The sequence below is a fragment of the Choloepus didactylus genome, chromosome 20 (assembly GCF_015220235.1).
Source record: "Choloepus didactylus isolate mChoDid1 chromosome 20, mChoDid1.pri, whole genome shotgun sequence".
In the NCBI taxonomy this organism is placed as follows: Eukaryota; Metazoa; Chordata; class Mammalia; order Pilosa; family Megalonychidae; genus Choloepus; species Choloepus didactylus.
This window is the reverse complement of record NC_051326.1, coordinates 22032507-22052092: the sequence shown is the minus strand read 5'-3', so window position 1 is coordinate 22052092 and position 19586 is coordinate 22032507. Positions and strand designations below refer to the sequence as shown.

The 19586-nt window shown below is 36.1% G+C and overlaps 1 protein-coding gene across 2 annotated transcripts in view; it reads left to right on the top strand.

Moving 5' to 3' along the window:
* Window positions 1-19586, top strand: part of KAT6A (lysine acetyltransferase 6A) — a 155756-nt gene that overhangs the window by 98413 nt on the left and 37757 nt on the right. Inside the window, exons 5-9 of one of the 2 annotated variants that reach the window (XM_037812517.1) lie at window positions 5630-5745; window positions 6336-6417; window positions 8766-8880; window positions 10259-10575; window positions 12951-13069. In XM_037812517.1, coding sequence (XP_037668445.1) covers window positions 5630-5745; window positions 6336-6417; window positions 8766-8880; window positions 10259-10575; window positions 12951-13069 — 749 coding nt within the window. Of the gene's footprint in view, window positions 1-5629; window positions 5746-6335; window positions 6418-8765; window positions 8902-10258; window positions 10576-12950; window positions 13070-19586 lie in introns of both variants that reach the window. The other variant, XM_037812516.1, reaches the window with a different exon arrangement.

Below are 19586 nucleotides of genomic sequence, written 5' to 3'. Positions count from 1 at the left end.
GTTGAAATAGGAAATTTGCAGAGATAGAAAGCAGATTAGTTGTTACCAGGGGAGGGGAAGATGGGGAGAAAGGGAAGAGTTTGTAAACATTTTTTAAAAATTTAAATTGGAAAAAGAAATAAAGCAGGTAAAAATTAACTTGTTCTAGGTGAAGTGAGTGTGAAAGGAGAATGGGGAGGAGTTATGCCTTCTGAGAAGCATTACATTTGAGGTAGGGGAGAGCGTAATTTGAAAATCATTGTAGAGGGAATTTTTATGATTTGAGATAGTAGAATAAATTACTGCTACAGAAATAAATTACTTCAAAACTTATCTGTTTTAAGCCACGACATTTTTTTTTTTAAATAAATTCAAACTTACAGGAACAGTTGCAAAAACAGTACAAACCCCATACACAGAACTCCAGCATACCCCAACCCCCTTCCCCGATACCTCGATGCACCAACTTTAACATCCTGTCACACCACCATTTCTTTCTTTCCCTCCCTCCCTCCCTATCTGTCATCCATCATCTATTGCTCTGTCTTCTGAACATGTGAGAGCAGGCTGCACACATCCTTGAACAAACAATATAATTCACATATACATTTCTCATGAAGAATAACATTCTTTTATGCAATCTCATTAAGCACAGCTAAGAAGTTCAAGAAATTCAACATTGATGCAAAGCTTGCATTCTATATTCCTTTTTTTTTTTTTCTTCTTATGTCCCAACTGTGTCCCTTTGAGCCTCCTCTCCTCCATCCTCAGATCCCATCCAGGATCATCCTTGTCATTTAATTGTCATTGTCTATTTGGACTTTTTTTTTTTTTTCACTTGTGGAAACATAATATACAGCCTAAATCTTCCCATTCCAATCCCTCCCTAGCATTCCGTTAGTGGGATTAATCACATTTAGAGTGTTGCAATGCTATTACCTTCCCACCATCCATTACTAGAAATTTCCCTTCACCCCGAACAGAAACCCTACACTCAAACCCTACACTCAACTCCCCATTGCCCCTTCCCCCACTTCTCGTAACCCATACTCTACTTTTCATCTCTATGGTCATATTCTCTGATACTTTGTGTTTACCGTGGGGCTTAAATTTAACCTCTTAAATCTGTAACAATCTTGTTTTTCTTTGATACCAACTTCAGGACACATAAACTACATTCCTTTACTCCTCCGTTCCCCCACCTTTATGTAGTTGTCAAAAATTATATATTTTACATTGAGTCCAAAACCACTGATTTATGATTACAGTTTATGTATTTTAGATCCTGTAGGAAGTAAATAGTGGAGTTACAAATCAAAAATACAGTAGTATTGGTATTTATATTCACCATGTAATTTTTACTGGAAATCTTTATTTCTTCATGTGGTTTCAGTCAATTGTTTAGTGTCCCTTCCTTTCAGCCTACTCAGTTCCCTTTAGCATTTCTTATAGGACTGATCTACTGGTGATGAAGTCCCTCAGCTTTTGATTATCTGGGAATGTTTTCATCTCCCCCTTATTTTTACCCTCCAGGTATTTGTGAATTTTCTAAGTCTCTGATGGTTATTGACTTATATTTGTATTCCATTGTGGTCAGAGAACGTGCTTTGAATAAATTCAATTTTTTTTTTTTTTTTTAATTTATTGAGGCTTGTTTTATGTCCCAGCATATGGTCTATTCTGGAGAAAGATCCATGATCACTACAGAAGAATGTGTGTCCTGGTGATTTGGGATGTAATGTTCCATGTATGTCTGTTAAATTTTTCTGTATCTCTTTCTCCTTTCTTTGTTTCTCTGTCAGTAGGGCTTCCTTTAGAATCTGAAGTAGGGCAGGTCTTTTATTAGCAAAACCTCTCAGCATTTGTTTGTGAAAAATTTAAGCTCTCCCTCAAATTTAAAGGAGAGCTTTGCTGGATAAAGTATTCTTGGTTGGAAATTTTTCTCTCTCAGAATTTTAAATATGTCATGCCACTGCCTTCCCGCCTCCATGGTGGCCACTGTGTAGTCACTACTTAGTCTTATGTTGTTTCCTTTGTATGTGGTGAATTGCTTTTGTCTTGCTGCTTTCAGAACTTGCTCCTTCTCTTCAGTATTTGACAGTCTGATCAGAATATGTCTCGGAGTGGGTTTATTTGGATTTATTCTATTTGGAGTTTGCTGGGCATTTATGCTTTGTGTATTTATATTGTGTAGAAGGTTTGGGAAGTTTTCCCCAACAGTTTCTTTGTATACTCTTTCTAGGCCTTTACCCTTCTCTTCCCCTTCTGGGACACCAATGAGTCTTAAATTTGGACGTTTTATTTTCTCTGTCATATCCCTGAGATCCATTTCGATTTTTTCAATTTTTTTCCCAATTTTTTCTTTTGTTCTTTCATTTTCTGTTCTGTGGTCCTCAAGGACACTGAGTCATTGTTCAACTTCCTCTTATCTTGTATTATGAGTATCCAATGTCTTGTTAATTTGGCCAACAGTTTCTTTTATTTCCATAAGATCTTCTATTTTTTAATTTACTCTTGCAGTGTCTTCTTTGTGCTCTTCTAGGGTCTTCTTTATGTCCTTTATATCCTGTGCCATGCTCTCATTGTTTGTCCTTAGTTCTTTGATTAATTGTGCCAAGTACTGTGTCTCTTCTGATCTTTTGATTTGGGTGTTTGGGTTTGGGTTCTCCATATCGTCTGGTTTTATCATATCCTTTAAGATTTTCTGTTGTTTTGGCCTCTTGGTATTTGCTTTACTTGATAGGGTTCTTTCAGGGTCTATGAAATACCAATCTCTAATTTGTCAGATCTGCAGCTTGGTGTTGTACACTTCCCGTAACTAACCAGCAGATGGCGTCCTCGAGTCACCTATTCCCCTCAAGTCAGTTCTCCCCAACTTTGTCTTTGTGGTATGTGGGGGTCTGATTCTTGTGGGGTTCAATTGGTGCACCAAGTTTTGGGTGTGTTGTTCGTGCTGTCTGCCCTGACTGTGAGGCATGTGTCTGAGTGGTTAGGGAGGCAGGGCAGCTTTAATAATCAAACCTCCCAGGTGTTCCTGGAGATTTAAGGCTGTTGCAAGAGTCCAAGCCCTTACCTCAGTCCCGCCACAGATCGTCTCTGCCACTGACCCACAAGTCCCTGGCACTGGTGTAGGGTCCCTGGAATTTCTGAGCAGGTCCCCTTTCTCAGCTGTGCTCTTCCAGGACCCCTGCTGAAGGAAGGCTGCACCATGTCACAAGCATGTGCCGGCCCTCCAGGGAAGCCCTGGGATGCCGGACCATGCAGGGGCGTTCCCAGCCTGCTGTAAAGATTGTTGAGTGGGGCGTTTTAATTTCTCCCGCTCCACACAGCTCCACCTTCCCCTCTCTGGGACAGTTAGCTGTGGGTGCCCTAAAGGCCACTGTCCACGGCCAATACTGTGGCGTGTGCATGGTGCTGCGGGACTCACTCCCCATCACACTGGGTTTCTTTGTGCGCCTCGGGGCTGGGGGCCCGGCCCTGGGCGGGAGCGTCTTCAGCCCGCTGGGGAGATGGTTGCAGGGGACACGGTTTCTTTCTCCTTTTGGCTCCCCTCTGCCTCCCTGGCCCTGAGACAGTCAGCAGTGGGTGTGGGTAGGGCTATTCTCCACACCAAACACCAAGGCGTTGGGAGAGCCCGCTCCTGCCATGCTTCACTGTGCAGTTCTCACCGTTGTACCTGCGGTCGGTCCCAGGTTTCTTTTTTTTTTTTTTTTTTTTAATAGAACTAGTCCATCTCCAAACGCCAACCCATGGTTTCCCCACACTGCAGTGGGGCCGCCGGACTTTCAGCCGGTTTCCTCACTCGTTTCAGAATGCAGACTCCCAGTTTCACCAAATGCACGGTCCCTGAGGATTTAGCAGACTTTGTCCGGCTGCTGCATAGCTGGAACTGGTGTTCTGGGTCACTTTCTGGCTTTTATCTAGTATTTTTCACAGAGGTGTTTTTTTGCCCTGTCTTACCTAGCCGCCATCTTGGGTTCTCCCAATCCACGACATTATTAATTTCATGCTGTTTCTTTGGGGCAGGAATTTGGAAGTGGCTTACCTGGATAGTTTTGACTTGGGATCTTTCGTAAGCTTGCAGTCATGATTTCAACTGGTGCTTCAGTCACCTGAAGGCTTCCCTGACGGTCAGTCACGTAGTTTGCCTGTTGATAGGAAGACTCAGTTCTTTGCCACATGGAAATCTCTATAGGGCTGTGTGAATGCCCCCAAGATGTCATCTGGCTTCCCCCTGAATATCCAAAAGAAGAGGAAGGTGGAAACTGCAATATCTTTTCTCACCTACCCTTAGAAGTCACACTGGCATTTCGGCAGTATCCTGTTGGTTACAGGGGTCAGCCCTGTTCTGTATGGGAGGGGATATACAAGGGCATGAAGACTAGAAGGCAAGAATCATTGGAGGGTAGCTTGGAGGCTGGCTAAATAATAACAAATGAAAAGCATGGATATAGTCAAGTATGTCAAGTTAACATATTTTGTAAGTTGAAAACTTAACACACCCAAAACCAAAGGAGCAAGAATAGTTTGGGGAAAACAATTGTATTAAAAATGGCAAAAGGCCAAAAGCTATTAAGTGTAAAGAACATATTTACATTTCTAAGACTAGTGTTCAAGGGGCAGAGCCTCTTAATAGGCAGTTTATATGCGGGAAAATTAATAGTTGAGCATTTGAAAAAAGTTTTATCCAGGTAATTAGAGGAATGCACACCAGAGCAGCAGTGAAGTGTCATTTTATACCTTTTATAATAAAATGAAAGATAGGAGAGCCCAAACCTGGAGCTGATGAAATTGTGGTAAGACATTTGTACCTTACTGGTGATACTTGGTATTTGGAGAATGTTTTGGTCATGAATATCAAGCTATAAAACTGTTTTTTTCATTTCAGCCACCATGTCCACTTTCAGGAATTTATTCTAAGGAATTAATTTAAAAGAAGAAAAGAATCTATATTTCATCTTATTCTCTCTCTCTCTCTCTCTGTCCCTTTTATGGTATAAGTGTTTATAAGGAAATGGTATGGTAGGTTATGATGTAGCAAGTATTACCCATGGTTTTAGTTTTAATTTTAGTTTTAGGTTTAGCTTGAGTGAATTAAATCATGAGCACATAACTCACTTTAAATGATGGAATTTTTGTTATATATTTTTAAATTATAAAAGTAACAAAAAAACAATATATGTTATGGAGTGAAAAATGAGAGCACAGAAGGTATAAAGTGAAATGTAAAATGCTCTTTCAGAATGTTTGTAATTCCCATTTCCTAAAATGTTACCACCATAAACAGTTTTTTTAAAAAATTCTTCCAGAAATGGCCTAGACATATTATATCTTCATGTATATACATGTGTATTTGTGCAAATATAATGCTTTAGTGAAGGCTTAATAAAAGTGTGGAGATTGTAAAGTTTTTTCTAATCAATATTTGGGGGCAGGGTATGTATTTCTAAATTCTTTTTACCATTAACAAATATGAATTGTGGTACCAAGCCCTAAGGAGAAATGTGTGACAGGCTTCTGGGAGCATCTTGTTTTATTTGGCACACATTTTTTATTTACAATAATTGACTTTTTCTACATCATTTCTTTCGTATGATTTAAAAAATCATTCTTTAATTGTTTCATTAGTGATTTCCCCTACTCTTAACAGGTCATCCATCCTGTTTAAAGTTTTCCCCTGAACTAACAGTTAGAGTGAAGGCCTTACGGTGGCAGTGCATCGAGTGTAAAACATGTAGCTCCTGTCGAGATCAAGGCAAAAATGCAGTGAGTATCTTTGCTTACCACTGTGGTTATTTCGCATAGAAGTAGAATTTACAATTGGCATTCTTAATAAGTATGATTGGTTATTTTTCAGTTATTTGGTCTGGCATAATTTAGGACTTTATACACCATTAATTTAGAATACTTGGTCATGTAGACTTGGATTATATGTAGGTAGTTTGTAAAGCACCTTAATTATACATTATATTTTCAGAGAGCTAATCTACTTTAAAGAAATAATCCCCAAATTTCTTGACCATTATAGAACATATGTTTAGGAATGATCAGGGTATTTTTGTTGTCTATTTTTTGTTTTTTTATTAAAACAGTCCAAGGTCAGCTTAGTTTTGGTTACTGGATATACTTGAAAATAATGAAACTGTCATTGTTTATCAAAGTGGATAAAGCAAAACTTTTTGCTAAGTCAGACTGTCCATTTGCTTAATTAATACAAATAAAGTTAATTTTTACTATTAGCATAATTTATCTAGTTCTTGAAATCTTTGGAGCTGCCTGTTTTATGAAATCATGATTGTGACAGGCTTCTGTTCCATATGGTTAAGTGGAACTACCCTTTCCTTTCTGTTTTCAAGGATAACATGCTCTTTTGTGATTCATGTGACCGAGGTTTTCACATGGAGTGTTGTGATCCGCCACTCACCCGAATGCCAAAAGGTAAGAAATGCTTTCTGAAATTAAACTGGGAATGTAAAGGGACATGTTAACGAAAGCACTTTTATCAGCTTTGTTAAAATGAAAGAATGATTTGGATCTGTTTGGGAATGTCGTGAGTAGGAAGAATGCTCTCACCTTAAAGGTGGAGAAAGTCCTTCTGTTGAGGCATCTTAGCGTTCTTATATATTATGGATTTATTATTATTTTCCTCTATTTTCAATATTTAAGAATCTTTGGAGGGTGAAGTGGTTCATTTATAAATACTTACCAGTCCTTCAGAGACAGAGTACTTGCCTTATGTATTATCTTGAAATATTTCTTTCTTTAACTTAAAGAAGGAAATGAAATTTTATTAGGTCATGTTGATTATATACTGCTCATCACTTTTGAGGGGTTTAGACCTGTAGATTCTCTGGCTTATTCTAATTTTCTTTAAAAATTTTTAGAAAACCTTTTGATAGTATAATTTACATGAAAATAAGTGTGTACAGATCATAAGGGTACAGCGTAATGATATTGTTCTACTTCTTTTGACTCCTGTTTCTTGAAAGGTATTTAGTTGGGATATAATTGCTTGTAGGGAAAGCCTTTAGACTCAGCTTCCATGGAGTACAGTCTTATTATATGCTTGTAGTTTCTAAAAAAAAATCCAGTTAGTTACCTCTGTTTTGCCTTATCACAAATTCCATATTCAATTGTGATTTTGTGATTTATAGAATTCTTAAGTACAATGCTTTTAGAATATTTGATAGTGTCTATTTGATTTGAGTTCTTCTGTTGACGGAAAAGAACTAAACCTTAGGTTGTAGCCAAGTTTTTCCACTTTAGAATCCCACTTGGGTTCCTCTTCTGCTACTCTATTTATTGTTACCTTTTGAAAATTCTTAAATTTGTGCATACAGGAAGAATATATTCCCTACCTATTCCATATTTGAAGTCTGGGAAAATGCCTTCTAGGAATCCTTTAAGATAATAAAGATTTTCTTAGTCATCTTTCCCATGTATTTCATGTCTACAGAATAAGTTTTATGGCATCTTTGAGCAGGAATTATTTTTAAAAAATTTTTAATTCTGAATAATTTCAAAATTACAGAAAGTCACAAAAATAGTGGAGTTCTCATTACACTCTTTATCCTGCTTTCCCTAATGTTAACATCTTCCAAAACCGTAGTGCACTTAGTGAAACCAGGAAATTAACACTGCTGTGATAGTGATGAACTAATATTCAGATTTTATTTGAGTTTCTTATTTTCCCACTAGTATCTATTTTCTAGTCCAGGATCCAGTCAAGGATCTTACATTGCATTTAGTTGTCATGTTTCCTTAGTCTCCACTAGTCTCTTATAATTCTCCAGACTTTGTTTTTCCCAACTTTGATACTTTTGTAGAGTACTGGTCAATTATCTTATAAAAAGTCCTTCAATTTGGGTTTTTCTGTTGCTTTCCTATGATTGAATTGAGGTTATTAATTTTAAGTACTACAGAAATTATGTTATGCCCTTTACATTGCATCATAGCAGGGGATATATGATAGTGATATATCTTATTGTTGGTAATGTTAACTTTGATTACTATTTCAGTAAAGAAACCTGACAAACACTTTAAAGTTATTCTTTTCCCTCTTTGCTCACTAACATTTAGCATCCATCAATGGTTCTTGCCTGCAATAATTATTATTCTGGTATTTGCTTAATGACAGTTTTTTCCCCCATCATTCCTTCTACACTTATTAACTGGAATTCTGCTTGTAAGAAGAGCTGTACTTTCTCCTGCCTCCCTCTCCCTCCCTGCTGCTCTCTCTTTCTTTCTTCAATTATTTAGATCATTGTGGAATCATGGATATTTATTTTATTCTATGGGTTATAAATTCATTCCTATGATTCTTTATTTTGTTCCTCAAATTGTCCCAGATTTGGTTATTGGGAGCTCCTTCAAGTGGGCTCCTGTGTCCTCTTGATATGCCTCCATCAGTTTTTCTGTACTTCCTTGTTTTCCATCACCACTAGATGTTCTAGTTTATTTTATATTTTCCCTGCCAGGGACCTGGAATTAACCATTACTCTCTAGAAACCTTCCTTATTTTGTACAATGGTATTTAGATACTATTATCTGGGTGCTAAGCATAGAGTAGGGATCAGTGGACTTCATCCATGTGTGGGCTTCAGGATGTATGTTAATCCCTTCTAATTGTTTGTAGAATTTTGTGCATATATGTTTTCTGGGTGACTTTCATCAGATTTTCAAATGAGAGTTCTTGACCTGGAAGCATAGAACTGGCTTAGATATCTGAAATCTTTCAGTTCATTTATGTCTATGGTGCTTTTATGTGGAATTTTATTTCTTTTTAGGCATGTGGATATGTCAAATATGTCGACCTAGGAAAAAAGGACGAAAACTTCTACAAAAGAAGGCAGCACAGATAAAACGGCGCTATGCTAATCCAATAGGACGTCCAAAAAACAGGTTAAAGAAACAAAACACGGTGTAAGTTGTACTTGTGGCAAGGTGAGGGGAGAAAAGGATAGGGTCTTCTCTATAGTGTAGGATTTCTTTTATGAAAGAAGCAATTTCCATTGTTATAACTGGTGCTTGTATATAATAACAATAGCTAACACTTATTGAGCCCTTAATAAGTGCCAGGCACTATTCTAAATGCTCTACGTGTGTTGAATCATTTAATTCTCCCAACAACCAAATGAAGTACATATTATTATTACTCCCATTTTTCAGAAGAGGCGGCTAAGGTATAGAGAAATTAACTTGCACAAAGCCATAAGTAAGTTTTGAACTGAGATTAAAGTACTCTGGCACCAAAGACTGGCTTTTACCCATTGCCTTATATTGCTTTTCTTATATTAAAAAACAAACAAATGAAAACACAGAAAAGTAATTTTTTTATGATTGTAGCATTTCACAGATTTTTCTTCTGTTCTAGTCTCAGTTGTTAATTTCTGTTAAATGTACTAATCACTGGATAGATTCTTCTTGTTGAGGTGATAGCTAGGTTCTAAATCTATGTTTTCCTTTATGTAAAAGAATATGAGTGTTTTCATTTATTAGCAGAAATCAGGAATATAATTACCTCTTGTGGACTAGTAAACTGAACTATGTCTGAGGAGTTGGGGCAAGATTCAATAACTAGTTCTATCTCTTTTGGGTATGTCTGTAGTAATTCGTCTTTGATATTATATAAACTACATTCAGGCCTGTGAACCTCTCTTTAGATTCTCAAATGTTGCCCACTTTTTCTACACTTAAGACTATCTTCAAGGTGATATGTAACTGAAATGAGTGGGCATTAGCAGCTTGAAATGTACAGAACCAGTAATGTAGTCTGTATTTTTACTCTTAAATCAGGCTTTAATTTTCCTATAAAATGATTTTTTGATCCCTTGACTTTCAAAGGGCAACCTATCCCTTGTGGTTAGAAGAAAAGGCATAAATAAGTTGGTGCAGAGATCACAGGACTTTATACCTGGAAGGATTTTAGTTGTTCTCTGCTCCTACTCTTTGTTTTTCAGATAGATGAAGACACTGATGTTTAGAGAGACTGTGATTTGTATAAGATGTTCAGCTAATAAGTGGTAGAATTATGACTCAAATGCATCTTCTGATTCCTGATCTCGGGTTCTTTTTCACCATTAACAACTAGACTTCCTAGAAATCGACATTTCTAATAATACGACTTTTCACTTATACTACTTGTAGTTTACAGAACCTTTTTAACAGTGTAGATTTTTTCAAAAAGCTGTAAAGCTATTTATTAGTTATATATTATATATAAATACCTTATGAAGATTTTTTCTTTAATAATTACGGTTTTCCCTGTTTGTTTCTTTAGATCAAAAGGTCCCTTCAGCAAAGTTCGAACTGGCCCTGGAAGGGGTCGGAAACGTAAAATCACTCTCTCCAGCCAATCAGCATCATCATCAGAAGAAGGATATTTAGAGCAAATAGATGGCTTGGACTTCTGCAGAGATAGCAGTGTGCCCTTAAAGTTCAACAAGAAAACCAAAGGGCTTATTGATGGCCTTACCAAATTCTTCACCCCTTCCCCTGATGGGCGGAAAGCTCGAGGGGAAGTGGTAGACTACTCTGAGCAATATAGAATCAGGAAAAAGGGCAACAGGAAATCAAGCACTTCAGATTGGCCCACAGGTAAGAATTTGTTCACTTAGAACAAAAAGTATTCCGCAAGTGTATTATTTGGAATACACTAGTTATCTAGAATAGATTTAACTCTGATAGTAAAAACAATGGTTGTGGAATATAAGAACATATTAAAGATACAGATTTAGATGATACTAAAGTAATAACTATGGCAGGAATTTAGAGACTAGAGATGACCTCACAGAATGGACCAGTGGGAGCTCTTAAGTAAAAGGAATCTAATTTCCTGGGAAAATCACAGGGAATCTGCCTACAGAATGTCAGGATATAAACTTGAATCAAGGATAACTTCATATTTATATAAACAATTGTATGATGAATATCATGATGTTTGCTTTATTCCAGGAAGGAAATTGGAATAAGTAGAGGTGGATAAAAGCTGTTGATCTAAGCGTAAGGAAAGACCAGAAATATATGCAAATATGATCAAGTCATTGATTCAAATTGGCAAATATAATTTTAATTTTTCATGGTTTACACATAGAAAAACAAACCACAGCTCCTCACAGCTCCTGATCATCTGGTAGTATGTAGGCTAAGTTTCCTAGTTTACAAAGTGGAAAACATCTGTGGAAAGGACTTAACAGATAATTCAAGGCAGAGAAGAACTTGGTTAATTGTCCAGATAATAGAAGTTTAAAATAGTCTCATTGCTATGCCTTGAGTTTAGAGAACTTAACCCTATGATGAAAGTAGAAGGGGGTCTGTGTAAAATAGAAGAATGAGAATGAACTCTCCTAGATTATGAGGGCCAAAGGTATAGTGTCTCATCTACTGCAAAAGAATTTAACTTTGGTATATTCCCCCTGAGTATCCCATTGGTAAGTGATTGTATTCATTATTTCCTCTTTCCTGCTTATATAAATGGGTAGAGATTAGTCTGATGCAGGAGAGGAAATCCCCATTATTGTCTCATGTACCCCCTTTTATGCTTTATTGATTGGCTTTTCACCAGGGTGGCAGTCAACTAATTACTCTCTTAAGTATGCAAGAACTTTTCATGTCTTTATTAGCCGTATAGAGCATAGATAAGCCCTAGTCAGAACATGTTTATCTATGCATGCTGTTTAGATTGGGAAAGAATCCAATAAAGCAAAAATCCTAATGAAAGGCATTTTTGAAATTAACCGTTTATTTGCACTAGAGATTAGAAGAATCTACTGTAAAACTTTAAAAATAGAAATCGCTAAGGCAAATGTATAAAGTAAATGGAAAACTGGTATTGAGCTTTAGGCAGGGTGTGAGCTTTTGTTTTAACTGACTCTATAATTTTTTTATGGATTGTAGAGTTTTAAGGAACAATTTGTATATTATCTGATATAATGCTACTGAATTCTCTACTAGTTCTGTGCCTGCAACCATCTGTGTCATGCACTAGGGGGCATTAAAGTCACATACTATCTTTAGATTTTACTTTTTTTTTTTCAGTTTGGGAATATTGTCAGCAGTGAGCCCTTGTCTTTTTTCTTGTACTAAATAACACACAGCATACACATGCAGTTGATTTGAAAAGAAATGTCTGTCACTAATTGCTCTTTTTAGCTACACTCAAAGAGGAAATGATGCCATCTGCAGTGTCTTCTTCAGATGCAAAGGATTATGATCTACACAATCCCCAAATACTCCCTTCAGTAGTTCCTTTGCTCATTTGAGGAAGATGCATCATTTAGTGGATGATTGTCATAATTTCTCATACTTAACCCAGAGAATTATCATCTCTGATCCTCAGGTTTATAGAGTTTGTGCTTTAAAAGGGCACACAGAAAGTGAGGGGAGCTAGTGTTTCCTGACTTCAATTAAGGTAGCTATTTTGAAGGTTATATTTTTTGCTAAGATAAGAATTTATTGGCCTTGTGAGAATTGCAGGATCACTGAAAATTCTAAAAGAACCAATTTCCGCACCCAGGTAATAAAAATTATTTCTGGCTATATAACAGTAACTTTTTATTCCATAATGCCAAAGAATGACAAAGCAATATTTGAACATTGATGTGTTAAATTTATGCTAGAAGCATCATATCCATACTATTTCCAAATAAACTTCATACTTTTTAGACCCTTTTCCTATTCTGCTTTAGTATGTACTCTAATATATTAAAATATAATTTCTTTTAATGAAGTGTATATTTATGCAGTATTTTTAAGAAGCATTAAGATCAATCAGGATTTTAACTGTATAGCAGGTATAATATGTACATGTTCTTTATTGAGTAGTATCTTTCTAAGAGACAGTTTAATGCTCTCCTCAGTTACATAAATGATATTAAGGTCTTCAATTAGAATAAAGACTTAAACTTCTTTTCTATTTATGTATCAGACTAAGGATAGTACTAATAACATGTGAGCCCTTTCTTTATGTACAGACAATCAGGATGGCTGGGATGGTAAACAAGAAAGTGAGGAACGCCTTTTTGGGAGCCAGGAAATCATGACTGAGAAAGATATGGAATTATTTCGTGATATTCAAGAACAAGCACTGCAGGTAAAGTTGGGTATTCAGATTGGACAATGAAGCCTTTTTTTTCATGGTTGAGAATAACGATTAATTATATTGTAGGTAAAGCATTAACAGCAATTTATTCATCCATCTGATCTTTGATCTAGTTTGTGCATATAATTAGTTCTACTGGTTAGGATGTTCCTTTCAAACCCATGGTAACCTTTTATTTTACAGAAAAACACATTGCTTTGACTAATATTAAATGAGCTTGGCTTAAGAGTTGTCTTATATATGAAGAAGAGTTTGGAATTTGAGCAAAACAAAACAAAGCAGGCTTCTCTCAAGTGATAAAACACCCATATTAATTAATTCAAGTGGTATTTATAAATGCTTCTGCCTTAATCCTTTGTGGCACATGGCAAAATATAAACATATAGACAGAGAACTACTGCTGTGCCAGATGCTGGAGATGCCAAAGTGGATGATACAATTAAGAAATTCTTAAGTATACTCTGGGAGAGACTTATAAATAAGTAATTTCAATAATGTGAGAAATGCAATTAATAAATTACATGGTTTTTTGGGATAATAGGGGAGCAAGCACCTACCTCTGTCTGTGTAAGTCAGAGCAGTCTTCATTTTGGGGAAATACTGTTTGAGTTGGTCTTAAAGGATGTAGGACTTTATCAGGATGACAGGGAATGGGATTCCATATAATCAGAAGGAACAGCAGGTGCAGAGACTTGAAGGTGGGGGAAACATGCTTAATTATAGGAATTAAAGTGTTTTAGGATAAAGAAGCCAGGATGTAGAGAATAGTGGGAGAGAGGGTGGGAAAGTCAACAGGGACTAGATCAGAAAGGTTCTTTGGGATCATGTTCATTTATCCTGTCTTTTCCTTCTTTGCCACCAATTCACTGTGTAAACCAAGTTGAGTTCTGTATCTTTTATCTTGAAAGTAAGAATTTATAGGGCTGATGCTAGGGATTCCTGTTGCTTTCCAAGGTGAAACTCTTTGGATTAAGTGACTCACTGCTGACGAGACTGTCTATGTCTGTCCTTACATGAGTACTTTTGAAAAATAAGAACAATATAATATACTCAGCATTCTGCCATATTGTGATTTAACATTGGTTTTGAGTCAGATGGACCTGGGTTCAAAGCTTGGTCTGTCATTTACTAACTGCTACTTTGGACAAGTTGCTTAAACTCTTAAAGCCTGTTTCTTTTCCTATAAATAAATAAAACAAAGAGTCATAAGTATTGTAGTAGAAATCTGTATGGAGTTCAGTGGGAACACAAAGGAGGGAGTAGCTAGTTCTTCTTGATTTGAATACATGTGCATATTTTTTTCCTGAATTGTTCAAGAGTAAGTTGCAGGCATGTTGCTAATGCCCCTTTACCCCTAAATATTTGTGTGTATTTTAGAAAAGCAAGGAAATTGTCTTACATAACCACAGTATAATCATCAAATCAAGAATTTAACACGAACTTACTTTCTAATAATTAGATAGCAATTATCTAATTGACAGATTTTATTCAAATTTCACCTTGTACCAATGATACCCTTTATAGCAAAAGAACAAAAAATTTCCTGGTCTGCTGTACAGTCCAGGATCATGTGTTTCATTTACTCTTTAGTTTTCTTTTATTTGGAGCAGTTCTTAGTCTTTCACGACTATTTTTGAAGTATATGGGCCATTTGTTTTGTACAGTGTACATCACTTTGAGCTTGTTTTATGATTCATCATGATTAGATTCAGGTGATGCATTTTTGGTAGTAATACCATAGACATGATGTGTCCTCATGCATCATATCGGAAAGCACTTAATATTATTTATCTCATTATAGGTGATATTAACTTTGATTACTTTGTTAAGGTGGTATTCTACCAGTTTTCTCCTCTGTAAAGTTATTATTTTTCTGTAGTTTGGTATCTTGTAGGGCCATACTTTGAGATAACATACGTATCCATCAAACTTTTCTCCTCTAGTTTTAGGATCCAATGATGATTCTTGAATGAAATAGTTACTTTGTTGGTGGCCAGATAGATGATTTTCTAATTCCATCATTTGTTCTATATTTTTTAGTTGGCATTCTCCTGTGAGGAAGAACTTTCCCTTCTCCCCGTTTATTTATTCATTCATTTTTGCCTCTACTCATAGATTCTTATTTTATGGGTTATTATTCGTTGCTATCAGTACTTATTTTGATGTTCAAATTGTTCTAGATTTGTCCAGGGGAGACTCTTCAGGCTGGCTTCTGTGTTCTTTTGATGTCTCCATCATTAATAATTTACTTTTGTTCACAGCATGATGTTTTAGGCTCTAATTCTAGCCCTTGATTCAGTAATTTCACTGAGGAGCCCTGGTGGTTCCTTTAAGTAAAGAATGGGAATAAGTAGCAGTTCTATCCTTTTACTTGCTTAGGCCCAAGGAGGGTTCATCCTTGATTTTCTTTTTCTCCTAGTCCACGTTCAATTTACCATCAAATCCTAATGGCTCTACTCTCAAAATATATCCAGAATATGACTGCTTCTTAACCACTTTCTCCTTTACTACCTTAGAACAGGCCACTCTCATCTCCTGCTTGTACTATTACAATATTCCCCAGACTAATTTCATTGCTTCTGCTTTTGTCCCTCACTCCAATCCCTAGTCTATATTCTTCACACAGTGACCAGAATGATTACTTTCAAATGTAATTTGTTTCATAACACACTCTCTGCTCAGAAAACCTTCAGTGTCTTTCAGTCTTGCTTAGAATTTTTAAAACCAGTCCTTATCCTTATCTCTAAGCTCATATATGATCTTGCTCTTTCCACCCTTTTTTTTTTTTTTTTTTTTTGCTATTTTTCTCCCACTCTCGCCCTTGTTCACTCTGCTCCCGTCATAGACCTCTTCTTTGTACACACCAAGCATACTCCTGTCTTGGAGTGTTTGTACTTAATGTTCCCTCTTCTGGGATTGCAATTATTCTAGTTTACATATCTAGTTTGCTCAATCCTCACTCCATTTAGTTTTCTGTTTGTCACCTTATTAGAGTCCTTCCTCGACTACCCAAATTAAAATAGCATACTTCACCCCCACAGTATCACTCTTTATCTCATTTGCTTGCTTTTTCTACATGGTACCTACCACTGCTTGAGTACTATAAATATTTATTTCTAGAATGTAAGTTCCTTGAGAACAGAGACCTTCTTTATGTTCACTGTTGTTTACCAGGTGCTTGGAATGTATGTAGTAAGTGCTTAATTGATATTTGTTGAATGAAAACATGTTTGAATGAAATTTTTCTGCTGGGAGGAATGGGACCTGGAGTTGGAGTGTGAAGAGAAACTAACTAGGGAGAGTTACAAAATGTGCTAAGCCATGCTAAGACCCCAATGGAGACAATATAAATTTTTGTTGACATTAATCTGCTGATTGATTTTCTCCAACATTTTATTAAACCCTTGAGTGTCTGTGTATGTATTTGGCACGAATGAAATAAACAGCTAGATATTGAAAGTCTAATTTATGCTTATTTTTATTTGCAATGCACTGAAATTTGATGATGTTGATGTTTTCTCCATGAGATTTATTCATTTAGTAGATCTGTATATGTAGCATAGTTCTAGAGCTATAGGGTGAACAAAAAAGACACAGACTCTGCCCCATGAAGCGTTCAGTCTCATGAGTGGGACAGACAGTAGACAGTCATACACATAAGTCTGTAATTACAACCTGATAGTGGTATGAGTAAAATAAGAATGAGAGATTATGAGAGGTTATAAAAGAGTATAAAGTCAGCAAGACAAGTAGCTAGACAAAAGTCTATTCCAGACATAGAGGGACTGCCTGTGTATACATCTTGAGACATGAAAGAACTTGGTAAATTTGAGGAACTGAAAGAAAGGCAGTGTGGCTAGAGCACAATGAGTAGGAGAGTTACGTGAGATGAAGCTGCACAGCTAGGCTGGGCCAGAAGTTAGGATTTGGGTTTTTATCATAATTGCAATGGGAAGCCACTGAATGGTTTTTAGCAGAAAATATCAGATCAGATTTGCATTAAAAAAAATCTTTTTTTGGCAACTACGTGAAGTGTGGATTAGAATTAGGCCAAGAGTAGAATCAAGGAAACCAATTTAGAGACTTTTCCAGTGATCCAGATGAGAGAAGATGATGGTCACTAGAGAGGTGGCAGTAGAAATGGGAGAGAAGTAAATGGATTTAGAATATATTTTGGAGATGGAATCAGCAGAACTTGGTGATTGATCTGATATGTAGATTGAGGGAGCAAGAGATAATCAAAGATGATTCCCTGGTCCTCTGACTTAATGTAATAGAGAAAGGGTGAAGCCAATTGGGAAAATTACTGTTGGTTAGATTAGAGAATGTTTGGATAATAAAAAGATTCAGAAAGATTCAGAAAGTCATTTTTCAGGCATAGATATGGCTTGGTAAAGCTATTACAGCCTTTGTTTCAGAAAACAGAAGATTCTATTATCAGGTCTTAGGTAGTCTTACACCTGTACCAGTGAGTTAAAAGAGTTAATATTGGAATCCATCCAACTAGCCATCCATTATTAATTGAGTACCTACTATGTTTAGGAACTATTTTAGGTGCAGGGGCTATATAACATAGTTTCTGTGTTCTTTGAGCTTACAGTCAAGTAGGAAACTTACTTAAAAAACACATTCCACAGTTAGTGCTGTCTGAGACAATATTTGTGCAGTGATTGTCTTGAGTAATTAAACTTTGTATGGTATATTTTCTATTTTAGTGGAGAAATCTTGAAATGTTTAACAAGATTTTTATCAAAAAGGGTTAGCCATTAATTGGTTTTGATTTGCTTTTTTGTGTTTGTTTTGTTTTGTTTTTGCAAGCGGTAGGAAAAATAGGTATATAGTTTGCCTGGTATTTAGTGATCATTCGCTAACTATACAATGTAGACTTCCATAAAAATGAGCCACTTCTGAAAAGAAAAATAGAAGCAAAAGAAATTAGTATAAGCTTTTGTTCTGGAATTCTATTTCAACAGTGGTCTTATGGACTTAGAAGAAATGATTTCTCTTAAAAGATCCATCAGCAGAGCGGAGCGTTAGTATTCATTAGTCATATGCTGAATATACCTAGGGAAATGTACATAGGAAAATTCACAGCAAACAGTGGCATAGAGTACTAATTAATGTAATTCATTGCTATATTACATGATGCAGATTGTTTTATATGCTCACAATGTACTAAGATTAGTAAGAATTGGTGTGCTCTGCGATGATCACAGAAGAAGCAGGCCTAAGGGATGGTTAGGATTTAGGCAAATGGACAGAATGAGAGCTTTCCAGTAGGAAAAACAGCATTAGTTCAGCTTAGAATAGGAAGAAATGACTACTGTAACTACAGGATATAGTATGATTATTGACCCATCAAGTCAACAAATATTTGAGAGCTGTGTGCAAGCTGCTGTGGAGATGATGTAGAAAACAGTACCTATCCATAACTGTGCTAGGATATAGGCAGCCTCACTTGCACAGCACCACATTAATGGAAACACATGCATATCAGAACCATGTCCTCACTTTACATGCTTCTGTGATAACTGAGATTTGATCTTAGTTCTGATATGCATGAATTTCAGTTAACATGGCACCATGCAAAGCCAGGACTTCTGTAGTTTAGTTTGAGAGAGAAAGCAGAATGGAACATACGTTGAGGAATGGTAAATAATAATAAATTGGATTTTGAAGGGTTTTGAAAGCTAGTAAGAAGGCATTAGTCTTGGCTTGCCAGGATTTTAAGGTATGCCTATGACTATGCTATGACTTTGTTTTTGCTGGAGTGATTTTTTTCCTAGGTAATACTGTTGAACTTAGGGATGGAGAGCTGCTTGCTGTTAGTGTCTGAAGGCAATTTACCCATTTGTTATAAGTCACATATTAAAGGTTACTTCAATTTATTTTGGGTTCATTTATGCAAAATGAAACAAAATAAAGTTTCAGTGGCTGAGAGATTTCAAATGGAGTCGAGAGGTCACTCCACTGGGCACAACTTTATTAATATTTATTAAAATTACTAAAAGAGTGTAGGTACTAGAAACAGCCTGCATGGGTTCAGATCCTACTGCTAAGTGACTGTTGGTCAAACAAGGTACTTAATATACTTAATAGGCTTGTTGAAAGAATGAAATGAGTTGACTTTTGAAAAGCCCTTGGAGCAGTATTTCATGCATGTAGTGAACACTAGATAAATGTGAGCTTCTATTTTAGTGACAGGTGCTAGGAATACAAAGATAAATAGAAAGTGTGCTCTGATCTCCAGTAGCCCATTGTCTAGTTAAGGAGACATATATAAACAAATAATTAAAGCCATGTGGTTAGTAATAGGTCCCTTTTTACCATGTGCCAGCTACTGTGTTAAGCACTGTATATCCATTTGTCACATTTAATGTAAACATGTTATTATTGGCCCTCATTTTACAGATGAAGAAATTGAAACTTTAGAATGATTAACCAGGATTATATAGTTATTAACTATTAGAGTCAGTATTTTTTAAATCCTGTTTTATTGAGATATATC